The sequence below is a fragment of the Martes martes genome (genome assembly GCF_963455335.1).
Source record: "Martes martes genome assembly, chromosome: 1".
In the NCBI taxonomy this organism is placed as follows: Eukaryota; Metazoa; Chordata; class Mammalia; order Carnivora; family Mustelidae; genus Martes; species Martes martes.
The window spans coordinates 65229261-65248251 of NC_137888.1; the positions used below are offsets into that span (position 1 = coordinate 65229261).

Genomic DNA, 18991 nt, shown 5'->3' on the forward strand with positions numbered 1-18991 from the left:
GAGATCAAGCCCTATGTCAGGCTCTGTGTTCAGCAGGAGTCTGCTTGGGATTCTCTCTCTCTCTCTCTCTCTCTCTCTCTCTGAAATAAATAAATAAATATTTTTTAAAAAAAGTGTACCTAACTCATCTGGTTCACAGCTGGAGAGGAATTTGCCTCAGGATGAATCATACCCTGACCCTCACCCATAGCTGATTTAGAGGATATTTAGATGAGACTTAGTTGATGCTCTAATGAGTTAAGACTTTGGGGGCTATTGGGATGGAATGGTGAGAAGGACATGAATTGGGGGGTGGGTGTGGAGTACTACAGACTTGTGTCCCTCCAAAATTCAGATGTTAAAGCCCTAACCTCTAATATGATGATATTTGGAGATGAGGGCTCTGAGAGGTAATTGGCTTAGATGAGATCAGGAGGGTGGGTCCCCCATGATGGGAATGGTGCCCTTATAAGAAGAGACACAGAGAGCTTGTCCTCTCTTTTTCCCTGCCATGTGAGAACAGGCCAAGAAGACAGCCATCTACAAACCAAGAAGAGAGTTTGCCCCAGCAACTGGCCATGCTGACATCTTGATCTCGATCTCCAGAGCTGTGAAAAAATGAATTTCTGTTGTTTAAACTCCCCAGTTAAGGTATTTTGTTAAAGCAGCCTGAGCTAACACACTTCTGTTTAAAGAGATAAAAGTCAGCATTGAAATTTTCAGGAGAATTGGAGATGATACAAATGATATAGCAGATTTCTACTGTAAAATAGAAATTCTAGATTCTAAAAATACAGTAATGAACATGAGAAACTCAATGAATGAATTTAAGAGCAGGATAAATATAGCTATGGAGAAAACTAATAAATTAGAAGATAGGTCAGAAGAATTTATACCTAGAAAGAATAAAGGAACAAAAAGGTGGAAACTACAGAGGAGATGCAAGGATAGATGTAGGATAACGTAATCATTAGGAAGAGACAAAAGAATAGTAGGAGTGGACCACTGATTCAAGAAATTTGACTGCTAAGAGAAGAAATATGTTGAGACATGCTGAATTTATAGAAACCAATGAGAGACTCAATATTTATAACAAGCCTTCTTTTAAAAAAAATTTTTTTTTTAAGATTTTATTTATTTATTTGACGGACAGAGATCACTACTAGGCAGAGAGACAGGCAGAGAGAGGGGGAAACAGTCTCCCTGCAGAGCAGAGAGCCCATGCAGGGCTCAATCCCAGGACCCTGGGATCATAACCTGAGCTGAAGGCAGAGGCTTTAACCCACTGAGCCACCCAGGTGCCCCTATAATAAGCATTCTTAACCCCAAGCAGAAAAAATTAAAAATCTATACCTACATATATTTTAATATGACTGCTGAAAACAAAAGAAAAAGTCTTTAAAATTTTCAGGGGAAAAGGATGTGAATTGTCTTCAAGACAATAATTAAAAATTAAAGAGCAATAATTAAACTGAAGTTGATTTCTGACCAGAAACAAAGCCAGAAAAGAATGGAGTGATAGCTTCAAAATGCTGAAATAGTATAATAACATAGGCTTCTATACCATGCAAATATATCCTTCAAGAATGACAGTGAAAGACATATTCAGATAAATGAAACAAAATTAGTCACTAGGACATCTTCACTACAAGAAATTACTAAAGGGTGTTTATCAAATAGAAGGAAGATTATCCCAGTTGGAAAGTTGGATATAAAGAATATGTGGATATTTATTGACTGCAAAATAAATAAATAAATAAGAAGAAGAAAAAGCAACACTGGTGACATTACAGTTACACAGCATAAGTAGTGCAAGAGTCCAAAATCTGTGTGTGGGCTAAATTGTTGTAAGGCATTTGCATTATCTAGAAGAGGGATAAAGTGTTATTTAGCATTATCTTTGATGACTCAAGGCAACAGTCCATAATGTCTAAGGTAACTTCTAAAGCACAATAGAAAGATGTATGACACTAAACTAATAGAAGAAAATGGAATAAAAGTCCCACTCAATACAAAAGGAAGCTAGAAAGGAGAGGAAAAGGAAACAAAACCAATAGAAAGCACTGAATAAAATAGGAGATGTTTATCATGGATTCATCATTTATTTATATTAAATGTAAATAGCTAAATGCCCAAAGTCAGAATTTGTCAGACTGAATAAAAATAAATGCTGTTTGTAAGACAAGTATGCAAAATCTAAATATACAGAATGCTTACAAGTTAAAGGATAAAAAAAGATACCATGAAAACATCATCCACAGGAAAGCAGGAATAACAATATTAATAATAGACAGAGAGGACTTTAAAACAGAAAACCCCACTAGACAAATGAGGGTCACTTCATAAAGATAAAGCTTTTAATTCATTGGGAAGGTTTCAGTCACAAATAGGAATGTATCTAGTAACATGGCCTCAACCTTTGTAAAGCAAATGTAATAGCACTGTACAGAGAAATCCAAAACAATGCTAGGAAATTTTAATCTCTATCAGGAATTGGTGGAGCAACCAGAGGAAAAAAGAGAAATGGAAGGTTTGAAATACATAATTAAGAAATTTGCCTAATGGACATTTATAGAATATTATACCTAACAACTCCAGAATGCATACTCTTTAAGAATACACACAACAAGCATGTACAAAAACTGACTACTTATGGTCATAAAGCGAGTGTCAACCATTTCAAAGAGTTGAAACCCTGCAAAGTGTGTTCTTTGATAAAAATGCAATGAGGGGCGTCTGGGTGGCTCAGTGGGTTAAGCCTCTGCCTTTGGCTCGGGTTATGGTCTCAGGGTCCTGGGATCGAGCCCCGCATCGGGCTCTCTGCTCAGTGGGGAGCCTGCTTCCCTTTCTCTCTGCCTACTTGTGATCTCTATCAAATAAATAAATAAAATCTTAAAAAAAAAAAGGCAATGAAACGGGAAATCAATGGCAAGATAATTCTAATATGTTTGAAAATTAAGAAATACAGATATAAATAATCTGTTCATCAAAGAAAGTGTCATAGAACTAGAAAATACTTTGAACTGAAAAATGACAAAAATGCTAATATGTATCAAACTCGTGGAATGCTGTTAATATGGCACTTAGAAATTTGTAGTCTTAAAGGCATTTATTTGAAAAGATGAAAATAAGACTAAGCATCCTTTTTAAGAAATTATAAAAAGAACAGTGAATTAGGGCACCTGGGTGGCTCAGTGGGTTAAGCCTTTGCCTTTGGCTCAGGTCATGATCTCAGGGTCCTGGGATTGAGCCCCACATGGCTCTCTGCTCAGCAGGGAGCCTGCTTTTCCCTCTCCCTCTCTCTCTGTCTGCCTCTCTGCCTACTTGTGATCCCTCTCTCTCTGTCAAATAAATAAATAAAATCTTTAAAAAAAAACAGTGAATTAGATGCAAAAAAGCAAAAGGAAAGAAATAATACAATAAAATAACAGCAGAATTTAATAAAACATAAAAATTTGAAGAAAACATTCATAAGTTGGGGGACAGAATTTAATAAAACAGAAAATAGACATGTCTTCTGATTTTAGTAGAATGTAGTAGGTAGCGGCAACATTTAGGGAAAATAATGGATACATTGTAAACATATTTTTAAAGACATTGGAGAGCTATGGTAATGGAAGGCACTAGATGAACAACAGCAGCAGAGAAGAAAGTCCTTCCTAAGGGATCTGCAATCACCGGCCATTTTCTTGCCTTGGGGCAGTGGCCGAGTTTGGGTACAAGCTGGGTCTCAGGCTTGCCAAAGGCAGAAGATCTTTATTTACTAGTGGAAACAGAAACCAACAAGGCTTTTAAAATCAGTGTGGCCAGACATGATGGATTACAATTGAGAGGAGCCCTGAACATATGGCCAGATTTCCCCACAGAATGTCAGCAGTAGGTTTTTTGTGGATAAACCTCTTACTAGTGAAAACATGTTTGAATCTATCATGAGTTATTTAACCAGCTGCTTCAATAATTATCTTCACTCAGTCTCATGGATTTAACCATTATTAATTTATTGTTCCATGATTTTTTTTTGTGAGAACTAGTTGTATATCCTGACTTGCCTACCTCACTGATGCTTGATGGCTTAGCACTGATAACCTTTCAGTGTGAGTTTTTGAGCTCAGATTAAGATGGAGATTTTTCTAAGTAAGAAAACTAACCTTATCCACTACTATGGAATACTGAATGGCTTTGGAAATTAGCTTTTGCTGTAGACTTGATAATATATTTTTTTAATGAATCCAACCTAAAATTACAAGGCAAACAGAGCTTATATGGCAGAATTTACACTATGGGAAAGTCACTTCAATGGCAACTAACATTGAATCACAAGTAATGGCAAGCTGCTTTATATACTTCCTTTGCCTGTCACAAGTTAAAACAAGAAGCAAGATTTTAATCCCCATACATATTTGCAGTGAATATGTTATGAGTTTATACCTTCAGGAGCATTTTTTGGACCCTGAAACAAGTGCAAAGGAAATTATCCTATTTCAAAGTCTCTCTAACTGTGCAATGGAGGAATGTCCCACTTAACTTCAGCTGGAAGTGATTAATATGCTTCGTAATGACATGCTAAGAGGGAAATATCAAGAGAAGAATCTAATGGAGTTCTGTAAATGCCCCCCCAGACATACATATGCACAATTAAAAGCATATGCTCATGGTTGATATCGGTGTTGGCAGCACCTATCTGTGTGACAGACATTTTCAAAGCTGATGGGGGTGGGTTTCGGGGGTCTCATTGCAAATGTTTATCTGCTATTGGGGATATGTAATCAATTTTGATGATCTGAAGCTCAATTAAGCAGAATGTTATCCCCTAAATAAGACTTCTGGGGCACCTGCGTGGGTTAAGCCTCTGCCTTCAGCTCAGGTCATGATCTCAGGGTCCAGAGAGCCCCGCATTGGGCTCTCTGCTCAGCAGGGAGCCGGCTTTGTCCTCTCTCTGCCTGCCTCTCTGCCTACTTGTGATTTCTCTGTTAAATAAATAGATAAAATCTTAAAAAAAAAAAAAGACTTCCATTTTTCTTATTAGTAGACCCATATTAAAAACAAACCTGTAGTCCATTGTTATTACTGCCTTTGAATTTTATAAAAAATTTTGTGAAAATGTCTTCTCTTATTGAGGACCTGTATAATATCCTTGATTTTATTTACTGGCCCACAAAGCTTAAAATATTTACTATCTGGCCCTTTGCAGAAAACGTTTGTCAATTAATTCCTACTATGTAGCAGTTAAAACGATGAAGCAGAACTAAATACAACATGGATGAATCTCACAAACATAGTATTGAAAGAAACCAAATCCTAAAAAGAAATCTACAGTATGAGTTTAAATCCACACAAAACTATGGCATTTAAGAAAGCATACATAAGAGGTAAAGATACAAAGAAAATCAAGGAAGTAAATACTGTAAAAATAAAAATCAGAATAGTGATGACTTTTAGAGGATAGATAGAGGGTTGTGATTGGGAAGGAGAAAGTGGGAACTTATAGAACTTCTTGACCTGGGCGATATTTACACCGATGAATATGTAACATGAATTCACTAAGCTGTACATTGGTTTTATGTTATTTTCTCTTATGTGTCACATTCCTTAATTAAAAGATAGAAATATATATGCATACATACAAACATATATGGACTCATGAGGCCTACAATACACACCCAATATTTCTGGAAAGATCAACAAGAAATTGGTTCAGTATTTGTTGGAAGACCTGAGGACTGGGGGGAATAGACATACTTTCCGCATGTTTATATCCTTTTGTAGTTTGACTTTTTTACAGTGTCCACATATTAAGTTTTCAGTTACAATTCAGTTAACGTAAGGTTTGTAAGTCCTGTGATTTGGAAACAGAACCTGTGAGTTAAGAAACATTTGGATCATGGGGCTCATAAGTGGCAGAGCTGGGACGTCTGGCGTTGTCTGGCTCCTGAACCAAGGGTCTGTGTAATTGCATCAGAATAGTTTTTTGGATGTATTGGTCTGATAATGATTGTTTCTTAAAAGATGACATAATCAAACATTCGTGTTTTTTTGTTTTTGTTTCTTTACAGATTATCTTTTTGAAAAGAAGCTGTACAGATCATCATATGGAATTCCAGTAATCTGTGCTTCTCCCAAGATGTGCAGCTCTTATGGACTTGTCAATGTGTAATTCATGAGGGAAGATCTTTCTTCTCCATAAACTTCCAATAATTTAAAATTATTTTCAGTAATTATAATCAAATGAAGGAGTTTATTCTCTTTAGTGTTTCCCAGATGCTCTACTTCAAGAGAAAATTTTCTCATGTCTCATTTCAGCATTTTGTTAACTAGGAGGATATTCTGGCTTGCTGAATCAAACAAAAAGAAATGTTACTGAATATTTCTTAAGTAGTTTTGGCTTGATATTCATAGTGCATTGACCTTATCTGCTAAGTTTGAAAGCATGCATACCCCATGACCTGGCATTTCATCTCCTAGATACATACTCAGCAAAAATACATGGATATGTGCACCAATGGGCATGACAAGAATGTTCACAGCAGCACTTTTCATGACAGCCCCTAAATTAGAAACCCAAACCTCCACTGACATGGAACAGAAAAATAAGCTGTGGTATTCAGTGGCCCATCAACTTACCATTGAGAATCGCAGAAGAATATTCATGCAACACCCACAGAGAGGATGCATTGGGGGAGCAATCTGCCCATCCTGTGTGTTGACTAACGTGAGGATCCCTCCTCATTTAAATATTGGTAAATAGGGAAAAAACCAAAAACATAAGCAAATCTATGTGGGTCCCATATGCATGTTACTCTGACAACAGAATAAAAACCTATCTTAGAAAATACCCTTCTCTAGGAAACAAGAAGAGCTTCAGAAGCTACCTGCTTGGTGATTTAAACAGGAGGCAAAAAGAAACGGGCTCTTGGGAAACTGCAGCCGAGAATAAGAAGAGCAGACGCCAGCAGATGCAAGAGAGGAACACTGGCTAAGATGAAAAAAATACAAAAAGATTTAAAAATCCGCGAAACACATTTGGATGCAGTTAAAAGAACAGAAATACCAAAGCAGAGAATGAAATAGGTGATGTTGCCAACAAACTTCCTGTCATCCTATATGGTTTGGGAAGGATAACGAGATGAGAATGACAAAGAGGTTGGCTCTGGATCACCAGTCCTAAAGCAATGGAATTCTTAAAGAAGGAATCAAAACAAATAAAAATAAAGTTATAATAAAAGATTTTCTGAGCTGAAAAAATACTTGTGCATATAAATTTGAAAAGGTTTGCCTTGTATTAGGAAAACAGTGATCAGGGTAACTTTTTTCCACCGGAGAATCACTGACAGGAAGGTACTGCACAGGTAAAGAGTCAGCTGCGTTTTGCTTTGGTCCTTTAAAAATGCTAACCTGGGGGCGCCTGGGTGGCTCAGTCAGTTAAACCCCTGCCTTTGGCTCAGGTCCTGATCCCAGCAACCTCCCCCCAACCCTGCTCAGCAGGAAGCCTGCTGCTCCTGCTCCCTCTGCTTGTGCTCTCTCTATCTCAAATAAATAAGTAAAATCTTTTTAAAAAATAAAGAGGAATAAAAATAAAAATTCTAACCTGAATTACAAGTTATTCACTTGTAAAATAAAAAATCAGGAATGCAAGACAAAAAGAGAAGCAGGGCAGGGGTGTTATCCAATGCCAAGCGACAGCAGACTTAACTCTGTAAGGAGCCAGATAGGAAGTATTTTGGGTTTTGCGGGCCAGACGGTTTCTGCTGCAATTACTCAATTCTGCCATTATAAGGTGAAAGCAGCAATGGATAATGATGAAGTTCTAGAACCTAAGTGAGGTTCGGTGGGCTGAGGTCCGGAGCCAATGACCAAGAAAGAATTCTTGAGACAACTTTGGTGCAAAATGGTGGTTTATTAAAGCACGGGGACAGGACCCGTGGGCAGGAAGAGCTGCTGCCCCGGGGATGTGAGGAGTGGCTGGCTATATACACAGGAGTTGGGTAGGTGAGGACAAAGGGGATGATGTTAGTCTCTAAGGAATTTTGGAAGCAAGGTCTCCAGGACCTTGAGGGGCTAGCTATTGTTGGAAGAAAGGCTATTTATTACTAGTAGTAAAAAATCTTGTGAGACCCTTTAGATGTATATCAGTGGGCCATATGCTTGGGAATGATTCTCGACACTATCTTGGAGATCTAGAGATAAAGTTTCACATTTCTCCTATCAGGTGTCCTTGTTAGTGAGATTTGGGTTTAGAAGAAATTTAACTGTATTTAGGGCTTGAGGAACTGAGTTATTTGCCTCTGGAAATTGTGCTATTGATAAGGCAACTTGTTTGTTTGTAGATCTCTAGGACACTGGTAAACCAAGGGAGACTCCTGTCTTGCAGGATTGTGATCTCTGCAAGTTAACTATTTGTTTCTCGTTTATGGCAGTCAGGGGTACCTGAGGAATGTCACACACATTTCCCAGGGGAGTGGGTGGAGCGGGGGTGCAAGGTGCCAGCTTTTGCTTTGTCCTCAGCCAGCCTCCTGCTCCCTCATCAGATAACACATGGAAGGAACATGGCTGCGTTCCAATAAAACTTTACAGAAATTGGCAGCAGCGAGATTTGGCCCATGACCTGTAGTTTGGTGATCCCTGCTATATAGCTGTGAACTAAAAATCAAATATCCACTTTGAAAAAGTGGTTAAAGTGGCTTTTAATACTTATTTATAATAATGATAATGAGACTTAGAATATTTTCTTTTCTTTTTAAGATTTTATTTTTTTATTTATTTGACAGACAGAGATCACAAGCAGACAGAGAGGCAGGCAGAGAGAGAGGAGGAAGCAGGCTCCCCGGGGAGCAGAGAGCCCGATTCGGGGCTCGATCCCAGGACCCTGGGTCATGACCCGAGCTGAAGGCAGAGGCCTTAACCCTCTGAGCCACCCAGGCGCCCCAAGACTTAGAATATTTTCTAAAACAATCTTTATGCAGTGTTCTAAAACTAAGATTTGTATTTAGACATAAAGGAAAATACAAGGTATTAGAGAATTCTCATTAGCTAATTGAAGTTTACCAGGAAGGGAAACTTTCTTCTGTTACTAGCATCCTTCTACTTATAATGACTTTACTTAAACCGCCTGAACCTTAATAACCTTTAAAACACCTTGAGTGATGAGCAAAACTCCTGTTTAAAGCCATGTGATCATGGCAACCGAAGCCATGTGGTTGTTGGGACTAGACTAGTATAATCAGTAGCAATACACAATCGCAATGAACTGATTTGTAAGGTAGAAAACTTTTTTTTCATGGATGTGTAATCATGTATTTTGAATCCTTGTGCCACTTAAAGGCACTTCCTCTTTTCAACATCCTTAAGAACAGGCAAAGTAGAATCCAAGGAAGAAGTGTGTAGTGTGAGTTAAGGGCCTCTCTGGGGTGAGAAACTTAACACAAAATTGTTAGAGATTCCAAATCCTTAAGTGCAGAACTCCCAGACAATTTAAAATCTGAGTATATGCTGACTGAAGGGAACTCTCATTCCTCTCCTCAATTCTGGACCATGGTACCCACTTGGGAGTAGAATTGTACCTACTAAGATGACTTGGGGTACTTTCATGAAGCAAGCTCCACAGAGAGGCTTACAGACCCAGTTACCAGTAGAATGGGGAACACCAGGGAGCAAGCATGCGCTTAGCAGTGGAGTAGCATGAATGTTAAGCACTATGCTCTGGAGCCAGGTGGTCTGGATCGAAATCCCAGTCCAATGACACTGTGTCCTCAAACAAGTTACTTAATCTCTTTAAGCTTTAGCTTCCTCATACCTAAAATGGTGTAACTATAGAATGCACGTCATGGGGTTGGTATGAGGATGTAATGAATTCATTCATGTAAAAGGCTTAGGACAGTAGCTGGCATATGGTAAGCATTCAATAAGTACCACTTAGCTATTTTTATTATCACTATGGGATAGAAGCAAAGGCTATGGGTAGAGCAAAGTAGCATCATCTATTGCTATGTAGAAAGTGGCTCAGTGAGTGTCAGAATCTAACCAATCAGATGAATTTCTCCATCTCACTTGGGGATGAGTGAGAGAGAGAAGAGAGAGAGGAATGAGTGCTTGTGTTCTTTAGAATCTTGAAGTGTTGACAGTAAGGGCTCACTCTCTACCAAACACCAGAGCAGCAGAAGGAAGCCGTAAGTATTGTGAAGAAGACTTTCCCAGAAAACTAAAACATTGAAGGAGGCTTCTTTTATTATAAGTGTCAAATGTTGAGGAAACATTTGGAATCAAAGGCTATACTAGTTCTTAACTGGGGCTGCATGCTAAAATCATTGAGTACTTTAAAAAAATCAGTTCTTGGGGCTCACCAGATGAATTAAGATAGAATCTTTAGAAGTGGAGCCAGGCAGGGATATTGTTTTTAAAAGCTTCCCAAGTGATCTAATGTATGTTCACAATTCAGAATAGGAAAAACCTTTCCCAAGGGAACTATCCCTCCCCAAGTATTTACCATTCAGAAACTAACCATGGGAGACATGTCCTTAGTCTAGGCTTTAATGATATTCTATTTCTAAGGCCTCAGGGATTCCAAAGACTGTAGAAAAAAATTGTGGGAGCAAACACAGATACTGGGCACAATCATAACACTTGGGCTTCTTCGTCTGCCATTGCCCATATCACACTTGCCTGTAATTGCCTGCATAATCATCTCTCTGGACTGTTAGGTCTGAGGGTTGGGCAGGAGCCTCTTGAGTATGTTTGTTTTTATTCCTGGTGCCTGGCACAGTCTCTGGCACATGGTAATCTCTCAAATAAGTATTTATTGAATGAAATTCTACGTAATGTTTGTAAAAGCAAATACTTGTATGATTTTGAAGAACATTTGTGATGTCTTGGTATTTTATGGTATGAAATGAGTTCTCAAGAATAAAATTCTAATTTATAATATTCACTTGTAGCAAATAACTTCTTGTGATTCAACTGGTGAATGTTATGAAGGAACCAAGTAAGCCACAAAGGGCACAGGAACCTTCCATACCACATCCTGAAGGAAGTTTATGCCCTTTATTTTGGACAAACAACACTAACAACTTAAAAACCTCCAACAGAGGTTTTAGAGAAGATGCATAAATGTTCTTCTCAATATTTTTAATAAAGGTTAAAGACATCATATTAAAACATTACCATAAAATTAGCTTCTAATTATGACAGAAGAGGCCAGCAATTCTCCTCTACTAACATACAGATAGTTAGATGGATAGCTATAGCTAGACAAAATTATCAAAAACACCCATTTTAGGGCACTAGAAATCTATTAGAGATGGCCAACACATCAAAAACCTACTAAAGATTCAGGTAAGAACAACACAGGTCTACACTCCCCCCAACACCTATGCAGCTCATTCTGCAAGAATGGCAGTCTTCTAGTCCAGCAGCTTTGCTGAGGAAAGAGTTGATTTTGGGTGGGAAGATGGAGAGAAATCTAATGGTACTATATGCTAAAGGTAGCATCTTCTCAGCAGTTTATAGAAAAATCAGAAATCTGTAAAGTTTTAGATGATCTGAACAATACTACTCACTGCTTTAACCTAATCGAACACTATACCTACCACAGGATATACATTCTTTTCAAGTGTACATAGGACATTTGCTGAGATAGGCCATATCCTGTGCCATAAAACAAGTCTCAATAAATTTCAAAGAATTGAAATCTTAAGAAATATATTTGGCCACAAATATATTGGCCACAAATAATTAGAAATCAAAAGGGAAAAAAATAAGGTTAGAAAATTCCCAAATGTGGACATTAAACAATCTATTTCTAAATAAACTTTGGATCAAATAAGAAATCACAGTGGAAGTTAGAAAATACTTTGACTTGAAGGATTGAGAAAATACAACTTTGAAATTTATGGGATGCAGCTAAAGCAGTACCTAGGGAGAAATAGTTTTATAAACTCATATGAGAAAAGAAGTTTAAAACCAAGTAAGTTTCCACAATAGGAAAAAGTAAACCCAAATTTAAGAAGTGAGGTGGATATTTTAAGACAAGAACAGAAATCAATGAACAGAAGACTTACAAAGAATAGAGATAACAAACCCAAAATTTAGTTCTTTGAAAAGATTAATAAAATTAATTCCTAGCAAAAGTTGTTTAAAAAAGAAAACACAAATTATCAATGTCAAAGGGGGTATCACCACAATGAAAGAAGTTATGTCACTACAGATTCTATAGGCATTAGAAGAATAATAAGGGAATATTTGGAAAACTTATAACAGTAAATTTGATAGCTTACATGGAATGGACAAAGTCTTTGAAACACAGAATTTACCAAAACAGATATTAAGAATAAAATATAATATCTGAATAGCTCAATACCTGTTAAGTAAATTAAATTATTTATAAAAAAAAATTTCCCTCAAAGAAACCTTCATGTCCAGATGGTATGTTTCAGTGGTGAATTCATCAATCAAATAAATAAATTCAATCCCATAAATTCATCAAACATTTAAGGATACTGATATCAATTTTATACAAACTCAGAAAATAAAGAGGAAACACTTCCCATCACACTTTAAGAGGCTGGTAAAATCATACCAAAATCTAAAAAAAGATAAGAAAATAAAGTTAAAGATCTATAACCTTCAAGAATATAGATGCTAAAAGCCATTAACAAAATGTTACCAAATCAAATCCAGCACTACACAAATGAAACAAAAACCAGGACAATACATCAGACCAGTGGATTTATTCCAAAGATGCAAGGTTGGTTCAAATATTCAAAAATCAATATAATTCACCATATTAATAGGAAAAAAGAATAAAAGCATTATGATCTTAATGAAGAAAAAATTCAAAATTCCATGCTCATTTAGGATTAGAAATTCTCAAACAAGGAATAGAAAGGAACTTCTTCAATCTAACAAAAGAATCTATACAAAATCCTATAACTAGCATGATAACTAATGGTGAAATACTGAATGCCACCCACTTCAAAACTGGTAACAAAGCAAGGATATTCACCCCCACCTTTCTATTCAATATTGCTTCTAATTGATGCAGTAAGGTAAGGGGGGAAAAGCATAAAGATTGGAAAGGAACAAGTAAAACTGAAAACATTTTTGTTTGCACAGAACAACCTACAGAATGCTAAAGAACAACTGCTAGACTTATTTAACAAAGTCAAAGGACACAGGGCAATATACAGAAAAATACGTGTTTCTATATGCTAGCAACAACTGAAAGATGGAAAGAAAAATTAAGTTCTATTTACAGTAGTATCAAAAGACCGAAACACTTCCAGGACTTGCTATAAAGACAGCATAATGTTAGCATAATAGATAAATAGATAAACATTACAGAATATGGGGTCTAGATAGGCCCATTCATTTACAGTTAATTGATTTTTGACTAAGGCGACAAAGCTATGTAATGGGGAAAGGAAAGTCATTTCAACAACTTGTGCTAGAAAAACTGAAGAAATAAAGGGGGGGGGGGATGAGTCTTGATACCTACATCACACCAAACACAAAAATTAATTTGGGATGGATCTCAGAATTAAAAGTTTAAACAGTAAAGCTCCTCGAATAAAACATAGGAGAATGTTTTCCTGACTTAATCTGCAGAGAACCCAAAAAATACTAATTGTAAAAAAAAAGGCTGATATCCCTATGGATTCTTCTGAGGAGAGGAACTGTTCACCATTATGACCAATATAGACACAAAACCCAACACAGCAAGGTCTTAGGCTTCAGAAATAGGCTTTCCTGTTTCATTGATCACTTTTCTCAAAAGCAAAGCCTTACTACAAACTTTCTGTGTCATTTCCTCGCACAGTGAAGGGAACAGAAATGCACACAAAGAAGAAATTAAGCATCCACTAGCACTGGTGGTATCAGCAAAATGGCAGAGTGGCCAGCTCCAAACTCCTGACCCTCCACAGAAACACTGAAGAACAAACAGCAACTATTAGAACCAACTTTACCAGAACTCTTGAAAAAGTCAAAGGTTTATAACAACCAAACAGATGCTGAATCAAGAAAAGGACAACTTAAAAATGGTAGGAAAGTGATCACAGGACTTCTGGGAAAGATGGCAGAGTAGGAGGATTCTAGGCTCACATCATCCCACAGTTACACATATATAACACCCACATCAGTATAAATAACCCAGAAAATGACTCGAAGACTGGCAGAACAGACTCTCCAACAGCTAAATGTAGAGAAGAGGCCACAGTGAAAATGGTAGGAAGGGTGATGACATGATCAGGAAATAAACCAGCCCATGAGATGGGCTGAAGGAGGGAGGGACCCACAGGTGTGGGGAGAGGAGAAGAGCAGACCCCAGACCAGACACCCCAGACACAAGGGACCTATACTGGGAAGACGAATCCTCCCAGCATTTGGCTTTGAAAACCATGTGACCTAACTTTGTGCATTCTTACAGTCAGTGGGGCTTAACACCTGGAGTATTAAAAATCAGTGAGCTCACCCCTGGGAGAGCTGGAGAGTGATAGGAAACTGAGTCCCTACCCTTAAAGAGACAATGTAACAAACAGCCCCATGGAAATACAGCATAGAAGCAGCAGTTTGAAAAATGCTTGGCATACTAGGGGAGGGAGATTTGTTCACTACTCTCAGAGCATATACTGGAGGGGCAGGGATCTTTGGGAGACTTCAGCAAGAACAAAAGAGCTTGTGAACACCATTTCCCTCCGCTGCCCCCTACCTAGATACAAGGACACCTGTGAGAACCAGCACAATGTGAACACACTCACCTATCTTGCTAACAATGTACCCTGCACCCCACCCCTTCTGCAGACCACCTCCTCCAGCCCAGCCTTAGCAGGAGTTTTCCTAGGTGGCTGCAGATTCCATCCTGCAGAAGACCAGGTGGGACCTTGTTAGCACTGCACCCCCCCTTTACCCTCATATTCTCCTGCAGATCCACCGCTTCAAACATGCCCTTTACAGGAGTCCATCAAAGCAGCACCACAAGGCTGGTGGTGTGCAAGCAGGTCTAACTGGAGTAAGCCCACTCCAACGTGACTTTTGCCCCAGAGAGAAGGGAAAAAAACCACACATACCAATTTGAGTGCAACCCCAGCAGTGGGCTGAGGTAGACTTCTAGTCTGACTACAGGCCCATCCCCCCACCCCCCAAAGAAAGCTTCTGAGGGGAAAACAGAGGGAGAGTGTCCTGCAATTCTGTGACTCAACTCAGGCCCAAAGCAGCCCCAGACTAGCTCACTGATAGCAGAGGGACTAAGCCCTGCCCATAAAAGACAAAGAAAGCCATTGCAGATGACTAGAGTGAAGGCAAATATAGCTCCACCACAAGAGTAGGGCACACACAACACACACACACATACCCCTGAAGTGCCAACTTCTGGTAAAGAGGGGATATTGTGCCACAGGGCATTATAGGACCTCTTCTTCATAAGTCTGTGACTTTCAAGAGGAGAAGATTAGTTGACTTTCCTAACACACAGAAACAGACACAGAGTTACACAAAATGAGGAGATAGAGGAATATGTTCCAAATGAAAGAACAAGACAAAATCACAAGACAGTTAAACAAAATGGAGATAAATAACATGTCTAATGCAGAATTTAAAGAAATGGCCATAAATATACTCAATGGACTTGAGAAAAGAGTGGAGGATCTCAGTGAGACCCTCAACAAAGAGATAGAAAACATAAAAAAGAACCAATCAGAAATGAGGAACTCAATAACTGAAATTAATAATACACTAGAGGGAATAAATAGTAAACTGCAGGAAGCAGGAGAACAGGTCAGTGACCTGGAGGACAGATTAGTGGAAAACAATCAAGCTGAATGAACAGGAGAGAGAAAAAAATAATATAAAATGAAAATAGATTAAAGAAACTCAACCACACCATCAAGCAAAGTAACACTCACATTATAGATTCAAAAAGGGAAAAGGAGAGAAAAGGGGGGAGAAAATTTTATTTGAAGAAATAATAGCTGAAAACTTCCCAAATCGGGGGAAGGAAACACAATTCAGATCCAGGAGGCACAGAGAGCCCCCCCAAAAAAATCAACCCAAGGAGGTCCACACCACGACACAGTAATTAAAATGTCAAAAAGTAATGATAAAAGAGCGCAAGAAAACAGTTACATATAAGGGAAAGCATGCAAGGATATCAGCTGGTTTTTCAACAGAAAACAGGCCAGAAGGGAGACATGATATCATCAAAGTCCTGAAAGAAAAAAACCTGCAACGAAGAATACCCTCTCCATCAAGGTTATCATTCAGAATAGGAGAGAGAGAGTTTCCCAGACAAATAAAAGTTACAGGAATTCATCACCACTAAAAAACCAGCCTTACAAGAAATGTTAAGGGGACTCTGAGTGGAAAGGAAACACCATAAGCAGGAGTGAGAAAAGTAGGAAGCACAGAAGCAGTAAAGTTAAGTATATCTATAAAAATCAATCAAGGGATTCACAAAATAAAAGGATGTAAATTATGTTGCCAAATACCTAAAATGTGAGGGGAAGAGGAATACAAATTTAGTGCTATTAGAATGGATTCAAACTTGAGCGACCATCAACCTATTATAGACTGTTATGTGTGTAAGATGTTACATGTAGACCTAATGGTAACCACAAACCAAAAAACCAGTAATAGATACACAAAAAATAAAGAGAGCGGAATCCCAGTACATCAGTAAAGAAAGCCAGCAAACCACAAGAGAGTAAAAGAAAAGAACAGAGAAGAACTACAAAAACCATCATAAACAAGTAACAAAAGGAAATAAATACATACTTGTCAGTAATTACTTTGCATGTAAATGGACTAAATTCTCCAGTCAAAAGACATGGGATGGATTAAAAAAGAAAAAGGAAAAAGCAAGAACGAACCCCATGTCGGATGTAGAGATTACTTAAATAAATAAAAACTTAAAAAAAATTCCATCTATATGCTATCTATAAGAGATTCACTTCAGACTTGAAGGCACAAGGGGATTGAAAGTAAAGGGATGGAAAACATTTATCATGCAAATGGAATTAAAAAGAAAGCCAGGTTAGCAATATTTCTATCAGACAAAATAGACTTTAAAACAAGACTTTGTAATAAGAAACAAAGAGGGACCTACATAATCATAAAAGGAACAATCCAACAAGAAGATAAAACAATTGTAATAGTTATACACCTAACATGAGAGTGCCCAATTACATAGAGCTGCTAATGATAAACATATAAGAAGAAATCAATAGTAATACAGTAATAATAGGGAACTTTAATGCCCCACTTACCTCAATGTTTAGATCATCCAAACAGAAAATCAACCAGGAATTGGGGGCTTTGAATGACACACTGGACCAGATGGATCTAAAAGAGATACTCAGAACGTCACATCATGAAACAGTGGAATACACATTCTTTTCAAGAACATTCTCCAGAAGAAAGCACATGTTGGGCCACAGAACAAGTCTCAACACAATCAAAAAATCTGAAGTCATATTATGCACCTTTTCCATCACATTATGCAACCATGAAGCTTGAAAACAACCACAAGCAAAATCTGGGAAAACACACATACATGGAGACTAAGTAACATGCTACTAAACAATGAATGAATGAATGAACTAAAACCAAGAAATCAAAGAGGAAATCAAAAATACATGGAGACAAATGAAAGTGAAAACACAACGGTCCAAAATCTTTGGGACGCAGCAAAGGAAGTTCTGAGAGGGAATTTTACTCTCTAGTTAAGAGTCTATTTCTTGGTTTGCCTCTCCCTCTTTTTTTCCCCTTTACTGGTTTACTGAGGTTACCAGAAGGAAGGTCGGTGGGGGGATGGCTTAAATAGGTAATTGGGCTTGAAGGAGTGCTCCTGTTGTGATGAACACCTTGTGTTGTATGAAGTGTTGAGTTACTGCATTGTATTCCTAAAACTAGTATTACACTGTATGTTAACTAGAATTTAAATAAAAACTTTTTTTTTTTTAAGAGGGATGTTTATAGCAATAGCTAGAAAAATCTCCAACAACCTAAGCTTATCCCTAAAGGAGAAAAAGAACAAAACCCAAAACCAGCAGAAGGAAGGAAATAATAAATATCAGAGCAGAAAACAAAAACAGAAACAAAAGTACAGATCAATGGAAACAGGAGCTGCTTCTTTTAAAAGTTAAACAAAATTGATAAACCTTCAGCCAGATGCCTCAAAAAAGGAGAGAGAAAGATGGCTCTAACAAAACCAGAAATGCAAGAGGAGAAATAACGAAGCCCACCACAAAGAAAGACTTAGAAGGTAACCCGCTTGCCAGGGACAGGACACATGTTCAAAAAAGACCTGAGAAGACCCTCAGCTTTTCACCAACCACCTGAGCACGCCCCAGAGGAGCCCAAAGAGAGCTTGAGGGGGACCACGTGACTGGCTGGTACACACCTGTTCTCCCCGCGCTGCACCGCTAGGGTAATACCCCTTGAGCAGCCTCCCTCTGTTGTTCTTTCTAAATATAAAGATTCCTTGACCTGGTGAGGCATTCCGTGAAATCACCCCGAGGAAACGCCCAAGGCTTCTCCGACCTGCTCTTCCCTAAGAGAGGCTCAGCAGCTCGGCCTTTCTGGGGTCTGCCACAGACCCCATGCAGAGCAGAAGTCAGGGACCGAATTTCTCCTACTTGCCAGCTGTGCTTGGGGCTCACAAAGACCCTCAGTGCTGGCATCGGGGCATCTGTCTGCTGCCCTTACTAACTACCGTGGCTTTTCCAGCTGTTCTCGTAGCTTCGAGGCTGCCTCCTGTCGACGCCGCGCTCTCAGACGGGCAGAGGCCCAGTCATCCTTTAGGCTTCCTCCCGCCTGCTGGTGCATGAGCTCACAAGAGCCCCAGAAGATTCCTGCAGAAACCTAAGAAGAGTTTCTTTGCCTCAGTGATTTTAGGACCTGTTCTTAGTTCCCTATTGCTGCTGTAAATAATTCACCATTTTTATAAGTGAGATAAGGCCAGGCCCTTGTGAGCCAGGAGAGATTTGAGATGATGATGAAAGCTGTGTATTTTGCCCACAACCCAAGG

The 18991-nt window shown here is 38.4% G+C and overlaps 1 protein-coding gene across 1 annotated transcript in view; it reads left to right on the plus strand.

Moving 5' to 3' along the window:
* Positions 1 to 18991, plus strand: part of CFAP91 (cilia and flagella associated protein 91) — a gene marked incomplete at its 3' end in the record, with an annotated part of 127579 nt that overhangs the window by 97203 nt on the left and 11385 nt on the right. The window contains 3 exon segments of the mRNA XM_080800349.1: positions 6033 to 6129; positions 14682 to 14841; positions 14894 to 14977. Of these exon segments, the coding sequence (XP_080656475.1) occupies positions 6033 to 6129; positions 14682 to 14841; positions 14894 to 14977 (341 nt within the window).